At 44.9% G+C, this 27,113-nt stretch overlaps 1 protein-coding gene across 2 annotated transcripts; it reads left to right on the top strand.

The window, feature by feature from the left end:
* The first annotated feature begins 435 nt into the window (after positions 1 to 435).
* Ankub1 (ankyrin repeat and ubiquitin domain containing 1) lies at positions 436 to 27,113 on the top strand. 2 transcript variants are annotated; one of them, XM_076868801.2, is made up of 6 exons: positions 436 to 525; positions 1,974 to 2,117; positions 10,816 to 11,032; positions 16,200 to 16,314; positions 19,386 to 20,312; positions 26,984 to 27,113. In XM_076868801.2, the coding sequence occupies exons 1-6, from the start codon at positions 436 to 438 to the stop codon at positions 27,111 to 27,113; spliced, it is 1,623 nt and encodes a 540-aa protein (XP_076724916.2). The 2 variants fall into 2 exon arrangements, with proteins under 2 accessions (XP_076724916.2, XP_076724917.2); XM_076868802.2 differs by lacking the exons at positions 436 to 525; positions 1,974 to 2,117 and having other exon boundaries at positions 10,938 to 10,950.

Below are 27,113 nucleotides of genomic sequence, written 5' to 3'. Positions count from 1 at the left end.
GCCAACTGTGGGGTGCTTCTCTCTCTGGTGCATCTCAGGGTTGTTTTTAAGGGCTCTTCATTCTGCTATACTTGAGTAAGTAGGAAGTCAAGAGTCGGGGTGGTGACCACATCTCCAAGGTGTCTTTCTGTGTGTGCTTTTGTTTTACACATGGGAAGCTTGTTCACACTTGCCTCAGCCATTGTCAAGGGTGCTGATTTCTGTAATAGGGGAACCAGGTGTCAGTTTTCTCCTGTGGCAAAGAAGCACTTCCTGCAACACAGAGGTGGCCTCTGCCTGGGATGCACTGTGACACTCTTGGATCTCCACATTCTCTCACCTTTGACAGGGACAACCATCAATTTGGTCCTTAATTGTGATTTGGAATTTTCCCAACTATTTAGCAGGATCTTTGAAATCAGGTGGGATTTTTTTTTTTTTTAAGGTAATTGCATGATGAGGATTTTCATAGCTTTTGAAGGATCTTTTGAACCATTTGATGTTTCAGCAGATGAAACGGTGGAAGCTATCAAGCTGATGATAAAGGTATGTACTTTGTCCCAAGCCATTAAAATGTATATTAACTATGATTGTGCAGTGTAGTTTAAAATGTTCATAGATAGAGATACTATCCGGCATATTTTCAGTAAACAAGGAGCTAAAAACTATTTGAAAACCTCACTATCTGTAAGATAGAGTTTTAAGAATATGGCAATTTTGAATATGTTGGAAGAGGAAGCAAACTGAGTCAGTAACTTTTCAGGAAAAAAGTAGGTTGTTCATGGCCCACATATCTGATAGCATTTCTTCATTAAAGGACAACAATATGACACTACCTTTAGGCCATGAAAGTGGAAAATGCCAGTCATCTGATACATGTTTTGTTTGGTAAGCAAGCAAATAAAAAGAATCAAAGGGTTCTGGAAGCAGAGGACTTCAGCCAACTGCAAGCTGTGACTTCATTTGTGTTCAGAATAAGCCAAGCTCAGAGAGGCTATCTCACCGAGGATCACAGCGCTAGAATAAGAAACTATTTGGATGCAGTATCTTCCTTACAAAGTTTTTTATAAATGTTTACACTAAAATAAAAAATTAAGTAAAATATTTAGTTGCTGACCATCAAATATTTAACTTGGAGACGGTCATTCCCAATGGCAGGGAAGCATTTGTTGAGCTGAGTTATGTGATAGATGGTTGATTTCGACAACCGGGATTTTCTAACCTGGGGGATCTTAACCTTATGTTTCATGGATTCCTTTGGAAGTTAGGTGACACCTACGAAGTCTTTCTCAGAATATCTGTAAATACATAAGATAAGATACATACAGATAAAAAAGGAAGCCCTTTATATTGAAGTAAAATTTTCAATTGATAAAATCAAATTTGTGATGTAGAGGCATGGCGTAGAGGGTTTGCTTTATTATCCACTAACAGGTTCCAGCAGTGCATTTAACAACTATTACCCTTGCAAAGCAGTGACCAGTATGAATGACATTTTGAAATATCTGTCATACCAGTAATGTGATGTGAAAATGAAAGTATGTGTAGCTTTTTGTGTTTGTGTGTGCTGGGTATGGAACCTAAGACCTTATGCATGCTAGGCAGACACTCTACCACTATGTCCCCAGCTCTGTATTGGTGACTTTTATTCGTGATAAAGTCTCAGATACAGCTGACGAGTGCTACTTTAGTTTGTTGTTATCAAGCATAATTTAAGGAAATTTTAAATTTCATTTAGAGTTCATGAAATGAAGACATAGTTTTATCCCATCCAAATTCTGTTTGTAAACTTCTTGGCGTGGTCTAGAGACTCCAAGTTAGAACCCTAATACTTCTTCCTTTTGTCCCCAATTATATTGCTCAGTGGAGAAATGTTTTTGAGAAAGAGTGAGAGAGAGAGTGAGAGCTAGAGAGAAAGGGGTGGGGGAGAGATTACCTTTCCGGTATAGTAACTTAGAGATCTACTCTCCTCATAATATGCTGTTATCTTGAAGGATTATTTCCGCATTCCTCTCTCAGAAGATGAACAAGGCAGGCGGTACCTGGAGCTGATGTATGCAGGAGCTGCTCTAAGGAACAGCTGGAGTCTTGCTGATGTTGGAATATCTTTCTGTTCGACTCTCAAATGCTTCATTAAGGTACCATGAATCAAATAACATTTGTGCAAGATGCCTGTCTCACTTTGTACTAAATTGTGGATAATCCTGCCACAGTAAATTGGTAACTAACATAGAGGTTTTCTTTCCCTGCCTTCTCTCTGCCGTTGGCATAGCTGGTCCTAGGCAGGCTTTGTGTGCAGGGGGAGTAATCAGGAGACCAGGCAATTGTCCTTGTCTACTCCCCCCCCACCTCCTTTGCTGCCTGTAAACATGAGCTCATCACAATCCAACATCAGAACAAGGCCCAGGGCAGATCTAGAATACTGGATCTGGTCCCTTCATGGGCCACGATTATTAGGAGCAGAGGAGTGAAGAGGAAGAAATTTGCAGTAACAAGAGTGGTGGGGCAGTTTCCTCACCCAAATCTAGCCAAAGTAGTCATCGGGTTAGGTATGCTGCAATGGAAGTAGCTTTTCCACTTAATGTCCTTAATTAATAACACTTAATGTGCATGACTAGGCACTCATGAGCCCTGAAGGACTTTACAGAACCTATAATTATAAATACACAAAATTATGTGCCTAGATATTTCAGGGGGTCCTTAACTTACAACAATTTTTTAAAATTAATTTTTATTGTAGGTTGTACAACAATTTTTAAAGGAACAAGTCATCCAAAGAATTCAAGAGGGCTGTTCTAGGGTAGAAGCATTATTCTATACTCTTTTTTTACCCTACATGATGACAGGAACCTCAAGGAGTTAGTAAAGTATTCATTCCCCACCAAACAGGGCAATTCTTTTCTCATATTTATATTTAAAAGGTTTTCATGGTAGTAGAGAGTTAACTCGATATGTGTTTCAGTGAGTAACTAAAAGGGTGTTTAAAAGGAATGTTCTCCAACATTAAATAGTGAAGACAAGTCACAAAACGCATACTGATTCTGCTTGTATGTACAAAATGTGCTGAAAGCTGGGTCCTTGTCCCCATTTCCAACCCAGTAACAAAGACAAGGTTTTGAGGAAATGGAAACAGAAGTTTTATTGCTTTACTAGCAAAGGAGAAACAAGGGACTCCCGTCCCAGAGCCTGTGATTCTGCCCATCATGGGAGCTGGGGGTGCAGGGTTACAGAGGTGACTCAGAGGAATCCCTTTTCCCTAGATTAGGGAGGAGAGATTAGGAAGGAGACCAGAGAAGAGAGATGGGCAGGAGGAAGGAGGGAGGGAGGAGATGGACAGGGAAAAGAAGGTCTGTGGGAGACCAATCTTACATGTGACTGAGTCACACTCCCTGGCTGGGTGCTGAGACGCTCAGTCGCAGAAATGTGGCAGAGCTTTCCCCACTCTTCTTGGGTGCAAGCGTCGGTGTCTCATGCATGGGTGTGTCTTGCTACAGCCCCATGGGTGAAGCTATGTTCACCTGTTCCTTTGTAATATAACCCCTTGCCCTGTTTAGGAGAGAATCTTCTGTGGAAGTGCCTTGTGTGTATCCCCTTCTCTTACTGTGCCCTTAGGTGTAGCCTACCCAGGTGTCAGTCAGCCTGCTGACAGTGGACATCATGAAGATAGACTCAGCTCCCTGAAACCTGACCCCTTGCCTCATTTAAATAACTTCTCCTCAATAAAAGGGGTCAGCAATGTGCTCTTGCTCTATCTCTCTTTCTGTGGACCCTTAAGGTCAGAGGAGCTGTCACAGTGACCCCAAAGAAAAAGGTATTTGTGTCTCTTGTGTGGTTATTTCGTGCAGCCCAGTTAGCCTAGTTTAACTGGAGTGACCCCTGAGAAACCTGGCAAAGGTCAAGAAAAAAAGATAGGAAGAGGGTGTCAGGAAGGAGAAGTTTGGAACGAAAACACATGTCAGTTTTAGAGCTACAAGGGATGTATGTAGTCAATGCCTAAGTGGACCAGTGATACAAAACCCATGTTTATATATGTTTTGATGTTCTATGAGCATTGTCACGTATTATTTTCCAGCTATGTTTCTTTGTGCACATGAGTTCTACCTTCTGAGAATCGGAAAGCTAGGGTTTCCTGATTTATTTTGGCAAACTTAGAAATATGATGATGCAAACCCCAAACTGAAGTTCAAAGACTTGTTGGGTATGCAGTTTTTCTATTTTGAAAGGTATGGTTGGTATTGTGCACTTGAAGTAAACCCAAGACATTTAGTTTTTTTATTATTATTATTTTATTATGCTTATATTCTTGTATGGATTGCTAAGTTTGCTTAGGTGACAAAAGGGAAAGACATTAGGTAAATCTACAGGCGATCTGACCTTCACTACATTTGAAATATAGTTATTTTCCAGTTTGCCTGCATGTCTCACTTTGGTCAAAGTAGGTACATTTGGAGTAGGAGTGAATGGGGACTCAGTCAAGACTGGTGTGAAGAGAACGTTGCATTGACTCCTACGGAAGCCACAGAACCCGTTCTGTTCCTGTGTCTCCACATTCTGTTCACACAGGGTGGGTCCTGACAACCATGGCTACTGCTGCTCCTTTAGAACTTGGCATTGAGGGCTGGGGTCGTGGCTCAGTGGCAGAGCACTTGCCTTGTGTGTGTGAGGCACTGGGTTCAATCCTCAGCCTAGTAAAATAAATAAATACAGATATTGTGCCCACCTGCAACTAAAGAAATATTAAGACAAAAAAAACATGGCATTGGGCACTGCAAGAGCCTAGGTTTTCCTGGCACGCAGAGGTGCTTCTGCACTGGCCCCTTTCATTCTGACCCATATTGCCCTGGAAATCACTGCTGCGGCTTTCTTCCCTCCTGTCACCCAGGGCCCAGAACAGTCCCTGGCTCCTGGTGGTGCTGCGTCATGTGTACTGAATGAGTGAGTTCATGAGGATTTGAGAGGCAGAACATGAAAGCTAATTAGGAAGATGTGGTTGAAGCCTGGAGCTTCACAGCGAGATGTTGAGGTGCTTTTCAGGGATTGGATCCCCACCTTTCTGTGGCTTCCCCTCCCTCTCTACTCTTGAGGCCAAGTACTTCCTAGTATCTGGCCTTTTTCCCTGTCTGCATCGTGCTCTTAGTTACAAGCAGCAGAAACAAACCCCAGATGATTTAAGCAGAAAATAAACATATGAAAGAGCTTCTGCGTGATTCACAATCTTGCAGGGAAGATTACCAGGATCAGAGGTTACTCAACCAGAAACAATATCTAAGTCACATCCCAGAACTAGTCCAGGAAGGCCAGACTGCAGCTGCCATGAGCCCTTGAAGATGGTGCTGGAGTTGCTGTCAGCCCTGTGACCAGGCCGGCAAGGCTTCAGGGCTGCCACTCCCCGAGTCAGCTGCTTCCCTGCCTTCTGGGCTCTTAGGTCCAAGGAGTGGGTAAGCAGGTCGGACTTGGCCTGCCTCCTCGCACACCCAAGCCGACTGCAAAGGAGCGGCCATCTGCGTCTCGAAGAGCTGAGATGAGCCCAGCCTTCCTAAGACACCCTGAGTCTCCTTCAGACTCCTTCTGGTTTCCCTGGCTTCCTTCTGTAACCAGACTTCCCCCAACAAAGTGTCTTAATCCCTTCTGATATCCCTGGAATGTTGTGAGAAGCTGTTTTTGTGAGAGTTAACTCGTGGAGTACAGACCTGACTGCCAGGCAAGTTGGAAACGTGTGTGCTATCTTGATAGATGGAAAACTGATTGAAAATGATACACATTTTAGCTTTCAAAAGGCACTGTGAATATATAAACACCAAAGTCCAGGAGAAGCATGGAGTTTTATATTTTGAATTCAGTTTTATACACAAGAACATGTATAAATGTGATTCTTCAAAATGTACAGTTTATCAATGAGAATACATTTATAATAAACAGCTTTTTCTTTTGGGATGGGGGGCGTGCTGGGGATGGACCCAGGGCCTTGAGCATGCTAGGCAAGCTCTTTTGCCATCGAGCTACACCCCCAGCTAAATGTTTATTTTTTCTAAGAGAAACCATCACAAAAAAGTATAGAAAGAATTTGGAAAAGAAAGATATTTCAGTTTCAAATCAGGGTCCCGTCCTGTCCAGGATGACTACCACACAAGAGGAATTTATGAAGACACCTGACCAGAATTCATTCAGTTCAACAAAACAAACACCATTTCCCCTTTTGGTTCACTCCGGAACAGTTGGGGCAAGTTTCCGCTGTCTTGGTGCTGCCACTCCAAAATAGCAAACATAAAAAAGGAGAACTTGACACAAAATTACAGCAGTGTTCAAAACTAGACTCAACTTCTGTTTTCTTTCAGCCAGTGTTTCTAAAACCCTTCCTATTTTATTGTCCATGTACGTGTCTGTATTTGCAGTGAGTTTGCTCTGTTCTTTGAAGAGGGGAAGAATGTCCATCCTATTTCAGGTATTTGTTTTTATTGGAAAGACATCATGCATGCCTCTCCTTGGTGTCTTGGTTGGTGTGTGGAGGGAAAGACCTGATTTTGTGTATGCACCTTGTGATCTGGCATTGCTTATGCACTAAGTTCTGACTAGCACCCTGACTCAGTGTACTCAGAGAGGTAGAGAGATGCCACCTCCTATGGGGCAAGATGCTATAATCAGCATCCCTGGCTCCCTGTTCATATAACCAATATGCAGAAGTACCCAACTAGTGGGCCTCATTCAAATTCAAACTGAGTTTTCCCACAAAAGCAGAGTTGTAAAGAAGAATGAAATTATGGTGTTCGCTGGAAAATGGATGGAACTCCAGAACATCATGCTAAGTGAAATAAGACAGAACTAGAAATTCAAGGGGTGAATGTTTTGTCTCATATGCAGAAGGTAGAACAAAATAAGGAAGAAAGAAAAGAGAAAAAGTGTGTGCATGGTGGGGCAGGGGATCCCAGTAAAATAGAAAAAAAGCCAGGCACGGTGATGCACACATATAGTTCCAGCATTTGGGAGGATGAGGCAGGAGAATTGCACATTTGAGGCCAGTCTTAGCAACTTAGTGAGGTCCTAAGCAACTTAGCAAGATCCTATCTCAAAAAAATAAAAAAGGGCTGGGGTTGTGGTTCAGTGGTTAAGCAGTAAAGTGATTAAGTGGGTTCAATCCTCAGTACCAAAAAAGAAAGAAAGAAAATAGATCAGTGAAGAGTAGAAGAAGGCAATGGTGGGAGATGGGGGCACGAATCTGATTTAACCTTCCCATGTACATGTATGACTATACCACAGTGAATCTCACCTTCAGGTATAGCCATAATGCACTGATTTTAAAAAAACTATAAATAAAAAGCAAAGTTTTTTAAAATAGAAGATTACATGTAGAGTTTAAATAATGCAAATATCATTTAAATAGATGCATTATGAATGAAATAGGTCTGGGATGTCATTTGACATTTATTATTTACTTGTGTAGTCAAAGGTCCCTATATGCTCCTCCCCCTAAAAACTGACTCTCTGTAGGTGTTAACTGGGGCCTTGGGACCTGACAGCATTTGATTCCTTGCACTTTTGGTTTTCACCTCTGTCGATGCTACAGGCTAGAGACAGGTTAGAAAGGCTTATCTTTTTTTTTTTTTTTTTTTTGTCAGTAGAATTGAAATAGTTTTATTTGTAAAAAAAAAAAAATGCTTTGTTCTATTTCACTCTGGAAAACATGGCATTTATAGTCAAAAGGCTTTCAGCAAATATTCACAATGCATATCCCATGAGAGAAGGAAGATATCTGGATGTGAATGAAGGGACCTGACAGCATTTGATTCCTTGCACTTTTGGTTTTCACCTCTGTCGATGCTACAGGCTAGAGACAGGTTAGAAAGGCTTATCTTTTTTTTTTTTTTTGTCAGTAGAATTGAAATAGTTTTATTTGTAAAAAAAAAAAAAATGCTTTGTTCTATTTCACTCTGGAAAACATGGCATTTATAGTCAAAAGGCTTTCAGCAAATATTCACAATGCATATCCCATGAGAGAAGGAAGATATCTGGATGTGAATGAAAGGCAGAGGGCTGGGCATGACGGTACACACCTGTAATCCACAGTGACTCAACAGGCTGAGGCAGGAGGATAGCAAGATTGAGGCCAGCCTTGGTAATTCAGCAAGGTCCCAAGCAACTCAGAAAGACCCTGTCTCAAAATAAAAAACAAAAGGGATGGGCATATAGCTCAGCAGAGTGCCCCTGGGTTCAGGTTTAATCCCCAGTACCAAAAAAAAAAAAAAAAAAAAAAAATGGCAAGCAAAAGACAGAATTTGTAATTTACAAATGAGTTGGAAAAGATCTCTGTTTTTCACAGGTTCAAATTAGGAATTGTAAAACCTTAGTAAATAGGAAGACCAGGAAGTTTACAAAAATTCCAGCTGATGGTACCAGAGGAGAGTGGAACTCAAAACAAATATTCATAGTCCTGAAATTGTGAGTGCTTCTTTTTGGGGGGGGGGGTGGGAGGTGGGAAGGGTTACCAGAAATTGAACTCAAGGACACCTAACCACTGAGTCACATCCCCAGCCCCTCCATCATTATTATTATTATTATTATTTTGTATTTTATTTAGAGACAGGGTCTTACTAAGTTTCCTACGGCCTGGCCAAGTTGCTAAAGCTGGCCTTGAAATTGCAATCCTCCTGCCTCAGCCTCCCAAGCCTCTGGGATTACAGGCATGCATGCACCACTGCACCCGGCCTGTGAGTGCTTCTATTTATTTATTTATTTTGATTTATATATGACAGCGGAATGCATTACAATTCATATTACACATATACAGCACATTTTTTCATATCTCTGGTTGTATACAAAGTATATTCACACCAATTTGTGTCTTCATACATGTACTTTGGATAATGATGACCATCACATTCCATCATCATTTCTAACCCCATGCCCCCTCCCTTTCCCTCCCACCCCTCTGCCCTATCTAGAGGATGGTTTTGGAGAAGATAATGCTAAGTGAAGTTTGCCCATCCCCCAAAAAACAAATGCCGAATGTTTTCTCTGATATTAGGAGGCTGATTCACAGTGGGGCAGGGAGGGGAACATGGGAGGAATAGAGGGGCTTATCTACCATGTGAACGTGGTATCATTCATGTGCTGTGAAGCTTCTCTTTGCCTTGTTTATGTGGCCTCATGTAGTAGCAAGTTAACTGGGGAGAGTAACTCAGGCCTCCTCTATTTTGTTTGCACATTATTCTATTCATTTGCTTTTCATTCTAAATATAAATTAGTACCCAGCCAGAGGAATAAAGATAAATCAGAGGAATCTCTAAAGAAATAAGGGAAGGGCTTGGGTTGTGCCTCAATGGTAGAGCGCCTGCCCAGCCTGTGCCAGGCCTTGGGTTCAATCCCCAGGACCACAAGAAGAGAAGAAAAGGGCGGAGATGACATGAGATATCATCTCCCCTCTTTTGCACTTAGCATCTTTCTGTTCAGCTTTGCAGGGATTTCTGCCCAACGCACACATTCACGGACTGGCTTCGGCAGATCCAGCCTTGCACAGCCAAAGGAAAGCATGGGCCTGGTGAAAGGGGAGGGCGAATATGGTTCTCTCTATGGGTACTGAGCAGTTTTCTGTGAAACCATCCTGCAGAGTGTCCACACAGCTCAGCTTGCGGGGCTGGCCTCAGGTGAGGCGAAGAAGGTGGAGCCTGCCCCTGTGCTGGAGTCACTGAGATGTGCCCTAGATCCAGACACTCCAGACCTGATAGCAAGCCGCTCCTCAGGACTTTCTCAGAGCTCGGCGTGTAGATTCATATGATGGCACTTGTACCCGGAGGGAGGGAATGAAATTAGTATATAAGAAAGTGGTGTCCAGAAGGGCCCCTTTCTTATATACTAATTTCATTAGGGACTGGAGGGGAGTTTTGATGGAAGGAAGAGGGTGAGGAAGCAGAAGGGCAAGATGCCAGGGCTGGATGGAGTGCCCAGGGGGAGCCGAGCTCCCAGCTTCAGGAGAGCCCTGACCCGGACCTCAGTGGCACACCCAGCCCACCGCAGGCCACGGAAGAGTCACTGTCCTCCCCAGTCCGCAAAGAGGAAGTGAGGTCAGTTTCACTTTCTGTTACAGAGTGGAAATGTGGAGATCCTCCCCCTCCCCCAATTGCTGTGTTCCTAGTTTAGTTTGTCCTGACTGACTGTGGCCAACTGAGGACTGAGACTCCACCAGCTTCCCATATCAACTCTGCTTCAGATGTCTCAGTGCCACTCGGTTTCCTATTTAGATTGTAAAAGAAAAGGAACAAAGGACATTTAAAACAACAACAACAACAACAACAAAAAACCCTGTATTCAGTATTTCCCTTTTTAAACATAAAATTAAATATACATGGTTATTGTATTTTTAACGAGTCAAGCTGCATAGACAGATGATGGAGAGCATGTAACAGTAAGAAAAACTTCCCTGCCCGCTCCTCAGAGTTAGCCTCTCAGAAAAGACTTTTAAGATTGACCCAAGGCTTAGAATCCACGGTCTTTCTAAATTAAAGTGCAGTTCTGTGGAGGGCGTTTCCAAACTAACACCTGGGTAACCACAGCAAGAACGTAGGTTGTCAGCCTTCCTTTTGTGGATCTGGGTCTGTAGATAAAGGACGAAAGATCTCAGAGCCCGCATTGTCTCCTCCACCTTGCTCAAAGCAGGGGGACTCACTAATGTGGACACAGAGGGCAAGACCAAGACCAGAGGTCAGAGTGCAAAGCTGATCCTGTCCTCCACCCCCAGCACACCCACATGGAGGGAGCCTGAGGCTCTCAGAATCCTCTGATGGGTTGGTCCCCTGTGCCAACCTCCAAACAGAACATTCATTCCCTCCTTTCCTCTCCCTTCAGGAAGAAGACAAGCCCACGCTGTACGTGTTCAACGCTGTGACCCAAGAGACGATGCCAATAATGGAGAGCGTTTCCCTTCTTGGTAAAACAGTGTCTGACCTCAGGACCGAGGTGACTCTGAGATGTGGCCTCCCTGTGAGCGTCTACTGTCTGCGGACCCCCGCTGGCCTGGAGATGTATGATCGCAACACCCTCCGGGACTACCAGACCCATCTTGGTATGGCCTCGGCGGTGGGTATGCTGCCACTCAGCAAGGGGTGCTTTGATCCCAGCCAGATTTTGGACTTTTTCAAAAGAAAATGGAAATCTGGATTTTAAAATGCAGTATATTGATTTCATTTGCTTTTTGATTTTAAAATAGTTGATAGTTACATAATTTTAAAATGTCAGCAGTATAGAAAGTTGTGGCATCTCTGCGTCTCCCAGCCCCTGCAGGCAACCATTATGGCCATGAAGACTGAGAATCAAAAGCATTTCTAAATTGAGTCACAGCAAATGGAGGAGTTGCTTCTAATCAGAATCCTCTGCCAGAATAGCATGGATATAAGTTATCAACACTTTGTGCCCTTGTCTGTAGACTAAGAAATAAGGAAGATCTCAAAGTCCTGCCAACTCTTGTTCTTTTTTCTTTAAAAAAATTTTTTTTTAGTTATATATGGACACAATGTCTTTATTTTGTTTGTTTATTTTTATGTGGTGCTGAAGATCAAACCCAGTACCTCACATGTGCCAGGCAAACGCTCTGCCACTGAGCTACAGCCCCAGCCCCAACTCTTGTCCTTGAAGCAGGATTTGTTGATATTCTTGGGTTGGAAGAGCAAAACTCAAACCACTTTATCTGTTTCTCTTTGAAAGTATATTTCAAGCATATACAAAAGTAAATCAAGTACATATTCTTTCCCCCTTTTTAATGCAAGTAGCAGCATATACTGTACACTGTTCTGAATATCTCTGTGTGCAATCTCATTCTACAATGTTACCAGTTACATAAAAACCAGCTTTGTAACATGGGAATGCCAGGATTCAGGGTGGAAAGCTGCCTTTCTTTAGCAGACCAGCATTTGCCCCTGATAGACAGCTTCCAACTGCTCTTTCAATACTGTAATCCAGGTCACGCATGGTACACCAGACGTCAATGAGAAAACCTCAGATCTGACAAGCCTTCAGATTTGCTTTAATCCTATTAGAAAATAATGTGAACTTAGGTCATCACTTGAGGTGAGTGAGTCCTTGCTGAAAGAGGCACAGCTGCAGGAAGGGTGAAGCTGTAAGACTGCTTCTCCCTACTATACACCGAGCTTTCTAGGGGAGTTCAAGTTAAGAGGTTTGGCTTTTAAAAACTGCAAAATTTGTACTCACTGGTGCTTCTCCTGACCGTTGTATTGTCTTAGCATTATTCCTTCATGCAGTTTTAAATTGAGGCTCTCAGAACTTTGCTGTCAATTATTGTCCCCATTTTTGATCAGAGCAAGTGAAGTTGTAGGGTCTGTCCCCAGAGTGCTCCTCTATAGAGCACATGCCGGCTGTGCATGCTGGCAGGAGACTGAGCCCTCCCTCCGATATGCTGAGGGATACATGAGGCAGGACGCACTGTGACACTTGTCCTCAAGCAACTGTAATCTGGTTATTTAATGAAACATCAAAAGACAAAACAAAACTAGCATAAAGTCTGGCTGATTGTTCTTTGGTCCTATATGGCTCAGATTATGCTGTGGCATTTTAGAGAATTCAGAAACGACTTCACAGATTTTTTTTTTTTAAATTAACTTTTCTGGAAGTGTTCGGAGGACAACACACCAACCCTTAAAGTGAGCCTCTGAGGAAAGAGCTTGAGGAGGAGGGTTTCAGAGACCAGGCTCAGGGTCAGAACCCTCTGATGGGCTGCTTTAGCCATCGTGGCTACAGGGGGCCCTGGAGGTCAGGCCAGGGGCAAGGGGCACGCCCTGCACCTCTGCTTAAAGCATAACCCGTGCTCCTCGAACAGCCAGCACACCTGGCTTTAACCAGAGGGCGAAGGACCCTTAGCTTCTGTTCCAGATTCTCCCCAATCCAGTCAGTGAGTCATCCCCTGGGCTCTCAGGAGTTGACCCTTGGCCCTTTTTCCAAAAGCAGTGGAAAATCCAGGTTTTGAAGAAGCAGTCAAGTCGTTGTTGAAAATCAAAGATGTAAATGGCCAAGCAGTCGCTGGACACACGGGCTTGCACAGGAATACGCGAAGCTCGGGTTGCACTCCCAGCCTCGCGCTGGAAACGGGGCAAGCGGGACACTCAGTCCTCAGCCACCCCGTAGGGGCTGAAGCGTCCTCTGGTAGTGAGTGGCGTGGACCACAGAGGGAATGAGGAGAAACTGCAGCAGGGTGATGCACTGACCAGCAGTTTTAATGGTCCCGGTATTAAGTGATTCCACCAGCAACGGGCGAGACAACCAGAGTAACAAGAAGAACAGAGTCATGTTGGACCCATATTTAAGAAAAGGCTCTGACGCTAAGGACGGGGGTGGGGAAACTAGGGAAGGGAGCTGAGCTGGGTCCCAAGGTTTGGTAGGAGGAAATTCGCAGAGGCTGCAAGTACGCCTGTCTTCCCATTCTCCTCCCCGACAACCAGGGAGCCAGGCCTGAATGGTAGCAGATGTTGGGGTAGGTGTCCTGCCCACAAGGTGGGGGTCAAGCCCTAGGGGAGATCAAGTACAGAGAGGGACGTAGCAAGGAAGCAGACCTCAGAGGAAAGGGAAATGAGCCGTGGAAAGCTGTCTGAGTTGGGAGAACCAGGACTCTGTACTGGAACAGGGGGTGGGCTAGAGGCTCCTGGCAGGAGGCTGGTGAAGGCCAGGCAACTCTAAGAAAAGGCTTCTGGTTCGGTTTAAAGGTCATTGGTGAGCTCAGCGCATTTTAATAAAGTAGGTGGTGCCAAAAGGATTTTGTACTGAAAAAAGATAATAAATGAGGGGATAAAGAGCTTTTTTGGTGATAGAACATTCAATAACTAACTTACCAAGAATGTATCAAGCTAAGGGGCTGGGGTTGTGGCTCAGTGGTAGAGTGCTTGCCTAGCACATGGGAGGCCCTGGGTTGCAAGAAGTCCCTACTACATAAAAATAAATAAATAAAATAAAGGTATTGTGTCCAACTACAACTAAAAAATGAATATTAAAAATAATTTATCAAGCTAAGCATTTCCAAATATTTGTGATTTGAAATTTAGTGACACAACACAGGTCCAACACACATGTGCACACACACACACACACACACGCCTTTTTTTGCATTAACAATAAGGTACAAGTATTCCTTTTGGCCTTGCTCCCAACTCTTAGGTCTCTGCCAGGCTTTTGTTTACCTCCTGCTTACCTGCCTGTTATTCACTATACACACACGCACAAATATGTGTGTGTGTGTGTGTGTGTGTGTGTATGTATATATATATATATATATATATATATATATATATATATATGCTCAAAACTGTCGTGAATCCTTTCTGGAACAAGGTGTACCTACCTAAACAAATGAGTAGGTGGAGGATGAATAAATGAATGGAAGCCATTTCTTTAGGAATGATGCCAGTCAGTTCTTTTTTACTATAAATGGCTCGTGGTATGTGTTCATGGACAGCCTGAGCCTGTGTTGCACATGAGAAACCCTTCCTGGAGCTGAGATCTGAGCTGATTCAGGATACCTCTGCTAGTCCTAGGTACCTTAAAACCTTTTATTGATAAGAGAACTGAGGCTCAGAGAGGTACATGACCTGATCAAGGCCATACTGCCAATAAACAGTGATCATACTCCATCCAACTGGGTTCTCCCCAATAATCTGGACTGCCAAACCGGGACACCTTTATTGATGCCCTTTAAGGTCTGATCAGTTTTACTTTGTTTCCCCTGCCCCAGGAAGTCCAAATCAAAGAAATGATTTGCATATTCTGGGAGAAAAAGCCCAAATCATACAGGCAGATATCGACCCTTGGAGCACGAGTAAGGAACCCAGAAACTTGGGAGACAGTTCAAGTAAATTTCAAGTAAAATTTCAAGTAAAATTCAAGTAAATTTCTATTTTCCAACAGAATTCTTAATCTTATGAAGAAACTTAATATGTGACAAAAAAGAACATTAAAACCCAACTGGGATGAAAAGATTAGCCAATGAATGGTGCTTACTAAACTTGTTTAGAAATTCTTTGGATATTCAAAAGTTGAGCATTAAAAGAAAACCCTTCGATTGTTATCTTTGATCTTTTAAAAATTAGAGCTGCTTTATTGCAAGGAACTGATTTGATATAATAATAACATATATTATATATTATTATATCATATGATATAATAATAATAATTCTAACAGATAGGAAATTAAAGTAGAATAAAATACAGGTCTTGACTGAGGTTCCCTACTGATATTAAGGAGGATTGAGCTAGGGACGGGGGAGACCCTGAAGCTAGGGAAGGATGGATGGGCTGGGAAAAACCCAGCTGCACTCACCTAGAGAGGGCAGTGGTGGGGGCTTGGAGTAGGCAAGTAAGTGTGTCTGGCAGTTGGTAAGTGCAAGCCAGTTATCAGTGGAGGCAGAAGAAGAAAGGTGCCATACAGCAGGGCTGGATTGTGGCAGATCAAGGCCACGTGCTTGCCAAAGTCATGTTAGGACAGAAGCAGGAGTGAGCAGGTGCAGCCTGTCAGCAGAGAGGGGAAAAGATACACAGAGACATGGAGAGTATGAGTGAGAGAGAGGTCCTGGGTCCCTGGGGAGGAGAGGGAGCAGCCTACCGTGAGCGAATCTTGGTTGCTCATGCTACATGAGGGACTTCTTGCACCCCCAAGGCACAACTAAAACAGGCCCCCAAGACTGGATGAGACCTGGTGCTTGGGCTCACAGTTCTCCACTGGCCTTTGTCAACTGGCTATTCTAAAGCTTCTGCAACATATGTTCAATGATAGAGAGTTTCCAAGCATATTATATGGGAGCCAGAGGAAAAGCCCTTAACCTATCTGGACAGGTAAGGAGAGGATATAGTTAATGAGGCTCTTACCTAAGTGTCCAACAAAGCCAGTTTGCTTAGTTTCCTTTTCCAAAACCACCAGCTTCAGTTTACATGGTCACGTATATCTCAGCCCTGGATCAACATCCACAAGACTGCTTTAAGAGGGCTGCAGGAAACTTCAGCATTATATGCCCTGGCTTCAGAGATGAGAAAACAGAAGTGCACTCAAGCTGAGTGGCTCTTCCAAAACCCAAAGCCTAAGCTAAAAATACCACCCTGGCTCTTTATCCCAAGGTTACTTTCCAGTGTGTGTCCAGCTCCTGCCTGTGTTGGAGGAGAGCTATCATTAGAAGTTTTAAGCAATGCTGAACCACAAGGACAAACTCGAGCTGTGACCCGCCTCTCTGTGTCCACAGGCACAACACTACGTTTGGACGTCTGGGATGGATGGAAGGAGTTTCTCATGGGCTGCCTCCTTGGGCAGAAACTCAAAGTCCAACGCTATTTATCCAGAGAAGGACCAGTGCTCAAGTACGAGAGAGGAGGCACATGTGGAATTAATTTAAGTAACTTTTCACTAAACTTCCATCAGACCGTGAGCTGCCATTTCCTCTACACCTGGGGTGCTGCTCCAGGCGGGTTCCACTGCACACAATATTACACGTGAGGCATTAGCTGGCAGCCCTTGGTGATGGGTTGCAGTGATTGCAAATACTAATGAAACAGGTGACTTCAGTTTGATTTGGATATCGGATTTCTAAACGTCACTTTAAAACCTGAGACGATAAGTATCTTGCCATTCACTTTAGTTATCCTACAAAAACACTTTCCAATCAATTGGCTGAAAATGCAGCCAGCATTTGGCCACACACAAATTGTACCTGGGCGGTAAAGAGGGAGGCTCGGAACCTTCCCAGGTACCACTGCCGCCAGCAGCTGCCCAACTGCACAAGCCCCAGTAACCCTGAGGTCCGCGTTCCTTCGCGTTTAGAACAGCGCCCCCTCGTGGGAGTTTAGCCCTGCTTATAAAAGCGCAGGCACTATCAGGAGCTCCAAGGGCTTGGTGAGGGGACAGGTGGGAAGAGCAGCTTTCACCCTCTCATGAAATATTGAAGTATTTTACATCCATTTCTAATTTAGGATGGTGATGAGTCTCTTGTTTCATGTTCTGAATCCAAAGAAATATCTGTTTCGCCTTGATGCCTTTAACATAGCATATTTACTAAGTACACTCTTTGACGTGAGCACTGTTGCATGATTTTGTCCTTAGGACAATATATGAGGTAAGTATTTGTTATCTTGTACAACAGAAAGGAAACTGAGGTTATGAAATGTCCCCAATGTCACGCTGCTGTCAAGGAAGGGTACAGCAGGATCTTGGATCCTGACAATTCACCTCTAGTCTTTGTGTGCTCAACCATCTCCCCTGGACTTAATATTCAAAGTCCGAGAGCTGAGAATGTACATGATCAAAATGAAAAGCTCCTTTAACTCCTCCACCCAATCAACAGGTATTTGTTGAGCACTTGCTATGTACTAAGAGCCTAGGAATACAGCAATTAACAAGGCCTCACCTGTCTTCAGCAAGCTTAATATCTAGTAGGGGAAACAGAAAATAAGCAACCAGTTGCTGGAGAAGCAAAATGAAAAAAATGCTTAGGAGTCCAACTCCAGTGCCCACGTGCCTGGGAGCCAACCCTGTTCCTTCATGGTCAGCTCCATAAACACAGGGAGCAACCTAAACATCACATACCTCAGCCTCCTGAGAAGTGGCAGCAATAATAGTATCTACCCAGAGAACGGCTTTAGAGATGAAGTGACTCTGTGGTCATAAGGACTCAAAGGGTGCTGCAGGCCTGGTCAGAAGCCTCGAGGGTCAGGCTACGCGGCTGTCACCGCCCATGTGCTGTGGGCTGTAAGCAAGGCTCAGTGCAGCTGGCTGAAGAGCATGTGGTTGGACAACTTGCTCCACTAGGGATCAGAGAGACAGCTTGAGAAGGGAGGTACTGGTTGAGACCTGAAGGATCAGCACCCAGGGGGGTGGCAGGGAGGAGAGAAGATGAGGATCCAAAATAGGTGTCAAAGCCGAGCAGCAAGAGGGCAGGTTCATGGAACTGAACGCCTTTCCTCGTGGTGGACTGCAGATTGAAGGGAGTTGGTGGCTGGTGGCTGGAAGGGTGAGAGACCATCCACGCAGTCCTGTGGAGGAATGGAAGGGGTTTGGACTTGGTCTCTCGGGGCTGAGAAGGCTCTGAAGGGAAGGAAGGGGCAGGATGGGCTTAGCATTTAAGATCACAGCCCCGCCTGCCGTCTGTGGAACAGAAGTAGATGATCAGGAGAAGGTGGCAACAGAGCCAGGCCTGGGCAGGACAGGGGGAGCTGAGGACGGACTGAGGGTAGGTGTGGGAGGCAGAATCAGCCCCTGCGAATAACAGACTAGGTGTGGGAAGAAAGGAGAGGAAAGGCAAAGTAACTCTGAAGCCCCCGCTCCTGGCTTCAATGATGGGGTGGACAAAGACCTGATGGGCCAGGAGGGGAACCTCAGAAGAAGAGCAAACTTGGGAAAGAAGATGAGGAATTCAGTCACTGACATAGTGAGCTTGAAGGGCTTATTTGGACACATCAATCAAACTGTAGCTGTCTGAAGGCAAGATGTGACCCAGGGACCTGGTGTCACCAGGGCAAGGATGATTGCCCAGCCGCCCAGAGGTCCCAGGGGTCTTTCACAGCTCATTCAGGAGCAGGCTTCTCATCCCAGATGGGTCAATTTTAGAGAGGCTGCCTTGCCATGATGACTTTCAAAGTTCAAGTGTGAAGCTGATGTGTGCATAAATGCCAGCACCTTAACTCCATTTAGTTATAACCTAACTGACCCCTGTGCTCTGGGCAGAGCATGTTCCCCATCCAGGAAAACACATGGGAAGCTGCACGCACAGCAAAAGGCAGAGGCTGGTGTGCAAGTAGAGAGGGGGTGACACCAGGCCACCTGCCTCCATCTCTGCAAGGGGTTCAGTCCCCCTGCCCACGTGTGTCCTGGACGAGGTTGGGCGCACTCGAGGTTTGCCTCCTTCACTCATGCCTCTGAACTGCCTTCACCAATCCCCAGCTCATGCCTTGGGAATGTTGGAAGGACCAGGGTGGCACAGTACAATGGAGGTGACAGAGGACAGCAACCAGGAGTCCAGGCAGGGTGGGGGTGATAGGAGGCAGGGCTGTGGCTCAGGAGAGTAGCAGAGAATTGAAAAGACAGAACACATTACTGTCCAAACAGCAAGACAAACACACTGAGCTCTCAGATGTCTAAAATGCGCTGAATTGCTTCCAGTAACTTCTTTTTTACTATAAAGCTTCCCAGTTGTCCTGAGCATTTGATTTTTACATTGATATCCACTCCAAGGGAACCAGTTGGAATCATTTACCTGCTGGTGGGAGAAGAGTGTGTATCAGCAGGTCTGTGAATCCAACCAGGTGCTACTATAAGCCTTTCTTAAAACAGCATGAAGGTCAACGTTAGGAAGAAGTGAGCACTTCAGCAGAATGTCTTGTGAGTGCCGGGTGTCCCTGCTTTACTGACCCTTCCCCTACTTGCTTCCCTCCTCCAGGTATCAGAGGAGGGTTGCCCTGTACATCGCTGCCTTCTATGGCTATGCCGAGCTAACTGAGTGGGCCCTGAAGCAGGGTGCGCGGCCCCACGAGGCAGTGGGTGCCCACCCCTATCGAGCATGGTGCCACGAAGCCCTCCACGCAGATGTCTCCAAGTGCCCCATTCATGCAGCTGCAGAAGCAGGCCAACTGCTGGTTCTGAAGACCTTTGTCCACTGCAGTGTCCTGTGCCTGGAATGCAAAGACCCAGCGGGACAAACTCCCTTGGCCATCGCGTCCAAACACAGGCATAAAGACTGTGTGTTGTATCTGCTGAATAAAATGTGGTCCACGGTCTCGTTTCTGAAGATTTCTGTCCCAATGAGGATTTATATTAAGATAAAACAATGGATCCTCAGAGCTCAGAGTCACAGCCTTCGCAGGAGCCAGCTGTGCAGAGCCGGGGTCCGTGGGGCGAAAGTTGGAGATATTGTGATGGTGGATGGTTTCACCCAACCCAAAATGACCTCCAAGAGCTGGCATAAGGCTGGGAACCAGGACTCACAAGGCAGCTCCAGCAAGCTACCGCCTCTCAGAGGACACGCTACAAGCAGGAAGCCTGGGGACTCTGTGGCAGTTCCACAAAGAGACGCAGGAGTCGGGCCTCTAGTGTTGCCTCCACTGGTAGATGCGGATGCATTCTCTGAGTTACAGAGACATCAACAGCAAAGTCAGATAAAAATTACCTCCACAGCTCGGAGGAAAGAAGGGCGCATAAAAAATGCCTACCTCCCCCAAGTGCCCCTCCCCCCCTTTTCAAAAGCAGGGTGCTCTTACTCCACAGCGCACAGTGAGGACGTTTTACTAAAGTCCTGCTTCGCATCTTTCCAGCAGCACAGTGGGAGGACTCCCAGGGAGAACGCCATCTACTGCTTGGCTGTGGCCAGGTAACGTTTCCTCTGTGAACACACAAGGGCAGGCCTTTGATAAGGCAGGTCTAGTGCAGGGGACATTGGTAAAGCCTCCTGTGCCACACGCAGTACTAACATAAATCTCTTCAATGCAGCCATACCCAGCCCCAGGTCCTCATCTTAGCCGGTGTCTAGGACACAGTAAACTGAAGTTACCGCCTAGTCCAATGTGTGAATGCATCTCGGTGCATGGGTGGGTTCTTTGTCTTGCAAAAATGAAAGAATGAAATCCACGGACACAAGAGTGAGAGCACAGTAACAGGCTTTATCAGAGCAATAGAAAGAAAGCAGAGCTTCGGAGAGAGAGGGATCCCAAGCCAGGGCTGCCAATGGGTGCCTATTGTCTGGGGGGTTTTATGGGCTTGATCTATCCCTAGAGGTGATGGGTGAGATATAGGATTTGGAAAGGGTCCAATTGACACTCTTTATTTTGTCTTCTTCAACAAATCTGGGGAGAGAAGTTTCAAACTTTTATTGACATAAGGTGGGGATGAGGGGTTTTAGGCACAACAGAAAGTGCTTTAGAGGAACTTTTGTGGTTGGCCATTGCCGGGGGTAGGGGTAGGGGTAACTAAGGAGGAGCTTCGTGGTTGAGGTGTCAGGGGCAAATGATGGGTGTGCTCCAGACCCAACATCTCCTTTCCTTCTCCTCTGAGACCCCATCTTGGCTGCCTAGGGGTGGCCCATCTTGCTGCCCCACAATCTGTAAATGCTTTACTCCTCATCCCTTCAAGAGTCAAAGAGACACATGAAAAGCATAGTGTCTTCAGGGCACAGTGGCACGTGCCTATCATCCCAGCAACTTGGGAGGCAGAGGCAGGGGGCTTGGCAACTTAGGGAAACCCTGTCTCAAAATAAGAAATTACAAAGGGCCAGGAATGTAGTTCAGTGGAAGAGCAGTGCTGGGTTTAATCTCTAGAACCCAAAGAAAAAGATCATAGTATCAGATCAGTTGCTGGTGCTTATTTCTTTTTTGAAGCTGGTAAGAAATTGTTAGTTATTGTTGAGGAAAATAAATAAACTTGAAATATGGGATGGAGACATCAAAGGTGTCATGAAAGACTAGATGGTAATGCAAGTGGAAGAAAGGAACTATTTAAAAACAAATTGAACCACGAAAAGTTGAGTTGAGGGCAGGGGATATAGTTCCATGGTGGAGTGCTTACCTAGCATGCAAAGGCCTGGTTCAATCCCCAGGGAAGGAAGGAAGGAAGGAAGGAAGGAAGGAAGGAAGGAAGGAAGAAAGGAAGGGAGGGAGGGAGGGAGGGAGGGAGGAGGGGAAATTTTTGGTCATTAGAGTTCACTGAAAACAGAAGTCTTAGATTAGATCTTTGGTCCTACCCATTACTTATGAGGTATTATTGGATGCAGATATTAGAGAAGTATAGGTTTATGAGGAGCTTTTCCCCTTAATCAATGCAATGAGAAGGAAATGGAAGAGAAAGCCCAGTGTGCCTTTTGGAGTTGGTCTTGCCGGTCTGCTGGCCTTCCTTCAGCTAGGTGTTGCCACCTAGTGGTGAGAGTTACTTGGGCTGGAAAATGCACAAGATCCAACCTGTTGAGGTTGACAGTAAAAGTAGACTTAATCAACAGCTTCAGTTTGTGAGATATCTCTGCCATCTAAAATCCTAGAAAACTACAAGGAAATTGATTAATACAAAAAAATCATATAGCCTGTCTTAAAATCAAGATGTAAACACAAGAAAGGAAAAACGGATTTATTGCAACAGATGCATGTTGAAAATGAGTTTATTTTGCAAACATTCAGTGTTTATATGGCCCAGTGCAGGGTAGGCATAACAGAAACATGTACGAGTATGTTTTTTCTTCGTTTCTGTGGTGCTGAGGATCACAACCAGGGCCTTGTACATGAAGGCAAGCACTCCACTGTGGGAGGCCAACCTTACGGGTGACTGTGTTACACTCCCCAGCTGGGTGCTGAGGCGCTCAGTCACAGAAATGGGTGTGTCTTGCTACAGCCCCATGGGTGAAGCTATGCTCACCTGTTCCTTTGTAATATAACCCCTTGCCCTGTTTAGGATAGAATCTTCCATGGAAGTGCCTTGTGTGTGTCCCCTCCTCTTACTGTGCCCTTGGGTGTGGCCTACCCAGGTGTCAGTCAACCTGATGACAGTGGACATCATGAAGATAGACTCAGCCCCCTGAAACCTGACCCCTTGCCTCATTTGAATAGCTTTTCCTCAATAAAAGGGGTCAGCGCGTGCTCTTGCTCTCTCTTTCTGCGGACTCTTAGTCAGAGAAGCTGTCACAGCAACCCCAAAGAAAAAGGTATTTGTGTCTCTTGTGTGGTTATTTCGTGCAGCCCAGTTAGCCCAGTTTAACTAGAGTCACCCTTGAGCCTTTTAGTCGCGGGAACGGAAACCTGGCACTCCACCACAGAGCTACCTCCTCGGCCCCAGAAGTATGTGCTTTTGAGGCAATGTGTGTATAGGTTCAGCTGAGAGAGTCTGCCGGGGTGTACTGTGTGGAGTGTTTCCTGAGGGAGGAGGATGTTGAGTAGTAAAATAGACCATAAAGTGCACAAGGAACACTGATCTCCCAGGTATGGCTTGTTGAATTTTTATTTATTTTTTATTTTTATTTCATACTGGGGATTGAACTCAGGGGCACTCAACATTGAGCCACATCCCCAGCCCTATTTTGTATTTTTTTAGAGACAGGGTCTCACTGAGTTGCTTAGCGCCTCACCTTTGCTGAGGCTGGCTTTGAACTCACAATCCTCTTGTCTCAGCCTCCCCAGCCACTGGGATTACAGGCTTCTGCCATCACTCCCAATGGCTTGTTGAAGTTTTTACATTTGCACGTGTCCATGTAACCCTCTCCCCAGACAAGATGTAAGTTATTTCCAGCATTCTGAAAATTTTCTCATGCCCCTTTCCCATCAATAACCCCTCTCAGATGTTTAAAGACATTTGAATAAAAATTGATTTCTCCATGTTTATAAATGTACATATATACTGTTTAATTGAATCCAATTAAGGGAATATTCTCTTTCCTCCTTTACACACATTAGTGTGAACACTTCTTCAAGTCTGGAGACACTGTAGTTTAGTGGAAAGCACTCAGGCTAATTACATCCAATGAGCATAAGCTCTTTCAAGGTAGATTTTGATTCCTCTTGTGTAAAAAAGTTTGGAAAATATAATAATTCCTCCAAGATAGAGCCATTATTTTGATCTCTATGATTGACAATTAGTTTAGTCTGTTCTTGAACTTCGTATGAAATTCATCATACGGGATGATTTTTAGGTCTTTTTTTGCGTACCAGTATTGCCTGTGAAATTCATTAGTGTTTTGTGTATATGATTTTTTTTTCTTATTTTAATGTAATATTTCATCTCTATGCAGTAGTCCCCATCCTAATTTATTTATTTATTCATTTTCTTATTGATGGGCATTTGGCTTATTTCTAATTTGGAGGCTATTTTGAATAAATATATAGTATTTGACCTTGTATATGAGCTTTGGAAGACATTAGTTTTTGTTTCTCTGGAATGGAATTGCTGGGTCATAGGGTAAGTTTAGCTTTAGCAAACGCTTCCAAAGAGCTTTCCAAAGAGGTTATACCAGTATGCTGGGGTTTTGATAGATTTACCTCGTGAGTATTGGAGTTATCACAGGGAGGCAATGCAAGGTCAAGAAGAAGATTTCTCGGAAAACACCTACTAAGAAAGGGCTTCATGCTGGGCACAGTGGCACATGCCTGTAATCCCAGCAGCTCAGGAGGCTGAGGCAGGAAGATGACAGCCTCTGCAACTTAGCAAGGCCTTAAGAAACTTTTGTTTAACTCTGTCTCAAAATAAAAAATAAAAAAGGCTGGGGATGGGGCTCAATGGTTAAGCATCATGGGTTCAATCCCTGGTACCCCTCCCTCCCAGGAAAGGAAGGAAGGAAGGAAGGAAGGAAGAAACAAAGAAAGAAAGAAAGAAAGAAAGAAAATGTTTCAGCACAAGGGAGTCCTGGGAGAGGTGGCCAGCCTCGCTGCACACGTGCCTGGAGGTCACTCCCAGCAAGTGCTCTTTCCCTTTCTCTTTTTCCAATCCTTTTCTTTTCCCTTTAACCATGCTCTACCTCCCCATCCATGTCTGTCTACCTGAAGCCCCTAGTCAAGCTGGGAAGCCCGGTAATCTAAATGACCAGTCCAGATCTTGTGCCCAAAAGACACACACATGAGGCCTGGACATGCATACTTTGAAGGCTACACACACTCTCATGAAGCTACCATCATGGCCAGAAGATGGGGAAGAACCTAATGTAGTTTTCATGGTACTGACCAGAGAGCTGGTCAGGCTAGCATTCCCGTTTGTCTGGGAAGGTCAGTCAGGACCTCAGACAACTTATCTGGCCTCAGGCGAAAGTGCTAAACCATGCACTCTTTGGGAATTCTCCATTCAGGTTCATGAAAATATTCTTCTTAGGATTAACCAAAGATGCAGTTAGTTGCAGTTAGCACCGACCAAGTGCTCCTGGGAGTTTGGGTTGGTGTGTGCTTATGGCTGGTGCCCACCATAGTGACCGAGGCCAGAAGATCACAAAGTCTTATTTGTTTGTCTAAAGGACAGTGTAGGCTTCACATGCATCAAGGGACACCTCTGAGCTCTAATGTCCCTAAACCCTCCTCATTGCTGGTCAGCTGATTCCAGTGAGGTTCCTGGGACTTGGAAGCCCTGTTTAATGAAGAGTCCAAGGCAGGGGGTTGGGATGGAGTGGCAGAAGGGAGGGTGATGGGAATGGGAAAGACAGTGGGATGACAGGGGATTGGTCAGAAAGTTTGAGTGCTGGAATGGACCAAGAATGGACAGTAATCCCAGACACCAACTCTGAGGGCTTCTGTGCTCCAAAGAAAAGCAGAGCTGTTTTCTTTTGTTTTTAGTAAAAAGGCAAGTCTTACATCTTTTGTTCACATTTTTGGATCTCCAGCACACAGAGGCATGGAGGAATTACCCAGTAAACAATTTTTCAACGAATGCAAAAAAGCCAGGGTTCAAATGCTAGGGAGAGAATCTGATGTGCTATGAACCAAGGCGGAGCTGGGGATGTGTCAGAATGAGGGAAAGGGCGCATCAGCTTCAGTCAGGTAGGCTATGGGGAAAGGCTAAGGAGCCTGAGGGTTGCCTCAAAGTTTTGTGGACAGGCTAGATGGGTTAACCTACTTCAGAGGGCTCAGGGAGATGCAGCCATCAAACAAAATGGAAAGCAGAACAAAAACGTTGAGACAGGCAGACACAAATTTTGTTCGAATGTTTGAAACCCTGGGGTGTCTATGCAAGGTCCCTCCCAACAAGCTAAGTGACAGCCCTTAAAAAACCTGCAGGAAAAAAGAAAAATAAGAAAAAGTCTGCAGGATTTTGCCAGACCAAAGGGTTGGTGGTGGAGGAAAGGATCCCTGTAGAGGGGGTGACACCGTCAAAGGTGCTGCTTTGTCAAAGGGCAAGAAGTTTAATTTTCAGGAAAGAAAGTGGATTGGTAAAATGCACCTGGAGGGTTGCAGAGAAGTTGGCTGAGAGGAGATTCCAGGTGGACATCCACACTGAGCAGCGTCCTTGTGCAAGGCGGACAGTTTACTTCTCAGTCTCCTTTCCATGGGGAGGTGTTGGGTGGGAAGGTCTCAGAAGCTTTTTTTCATAAGGTAATTCACAGAGTTTGTGAGTCCAGTAGAGAGATGTAGGAGGCCGCTGGAAAAGTGTGGGCCGACTGTGCAGGGTGGGACTGGCCGAGACAGACTGTGTAGGGAGCGGTGGAGACAGATGCTGAGGAAGAGGAGACGGGCCGTGGGAGAGAAGCTGATGGGGCATGGCCTATGAAGTCTGGTCACTGATGATGTGTAGCAAAGGAGGCAGTGAGTTTGGTTTCTGGTTTTGGAGAAGGCAAGGATGACAGAATCAGTGTGTTAGAGCAAGGGTACTGTGAAGCAGACAAACTTAGGAAGGAGATAAAAGACTGTTCAATTGGAAATCTCTACAGGATAAATACTTTTTATTTGCTAATTGGACATTTGTAACTTTTAAGAAAGGCCAAGATTGAGGAGTCATACATATGGGAATTGCAGCAAGGAGTAAATGAGGCTTCCTAGGGTGAGGGTGGAAAGAGAGGAGGACCACAGGCAGAACCTTGAAGAACCCCCACATTTTAGGAATGCAAAAGTCTTCCGCTGTAAGTCATATTTGCCTCCTATAAAGTAGGTGATCATATTCAGACTTACAGGGTTTTTATTAGGTAACTAGCCAGAGAGTAAATATCATAAAATATTAGGTTCCATTGCATTTCAGTTAGATTATCAAAAAAACTAACATCACTGTAAAAAAAAAATCCCTAAAGTGTATTGGGTGGGGGTTGGAGAAGTGGTCACGCGACTGGCGAGATAGAGGGATGCCTAGGAAGGACGAGCAGCTTGTCTCCACCCGGAGAATCCTGCCCGACATGAAGGGCTTTCTGCTTTCAGTTGAGGTTTCTAAATTTCTAGTATTGACTGGAAAACATAATTTCCACAGATCACAAGGAGCTGGTTTTAGACAGATTCTTATTTCTATTTCACATCGTACCCATGTGGTAAGATAAACTAGCCACAGCTGCACATCGATCTGAAGACTGAACCTCCTGGCGAATGATGTCTTGTTCTCTTGCAGTGCCTTTAAGGAGAAACGATGGCTTCAGCAGCTAGGAATAGCAAGAGCCCTTGCCAAAAAGAGCATTTCCCACCTGACCACCCACAGAGGCCTGGCAGCCGATGAGAACCCTCCAGAAATGTTGCTTTGA

The sequence above is a fragment of the Callospermophilus lateralis genome, chromosome 10 (genome assembly GCF_048772815.1).
Source record: "Callospermophilus lateralis isolate mCalLat2 chromosome 10, mCalLat2.hap1, whole genome shotgun sequence".
Taxonomy (NCBI): Eukaryota; Metazoa; Chordata; class Mammalia; order Rodentia; family Sciuridae; genus Callospermophilus; species Callospermophilus lateralis.
This window is presented reverse-complemented; position numbering and strand designations above follow the sequence as displayed.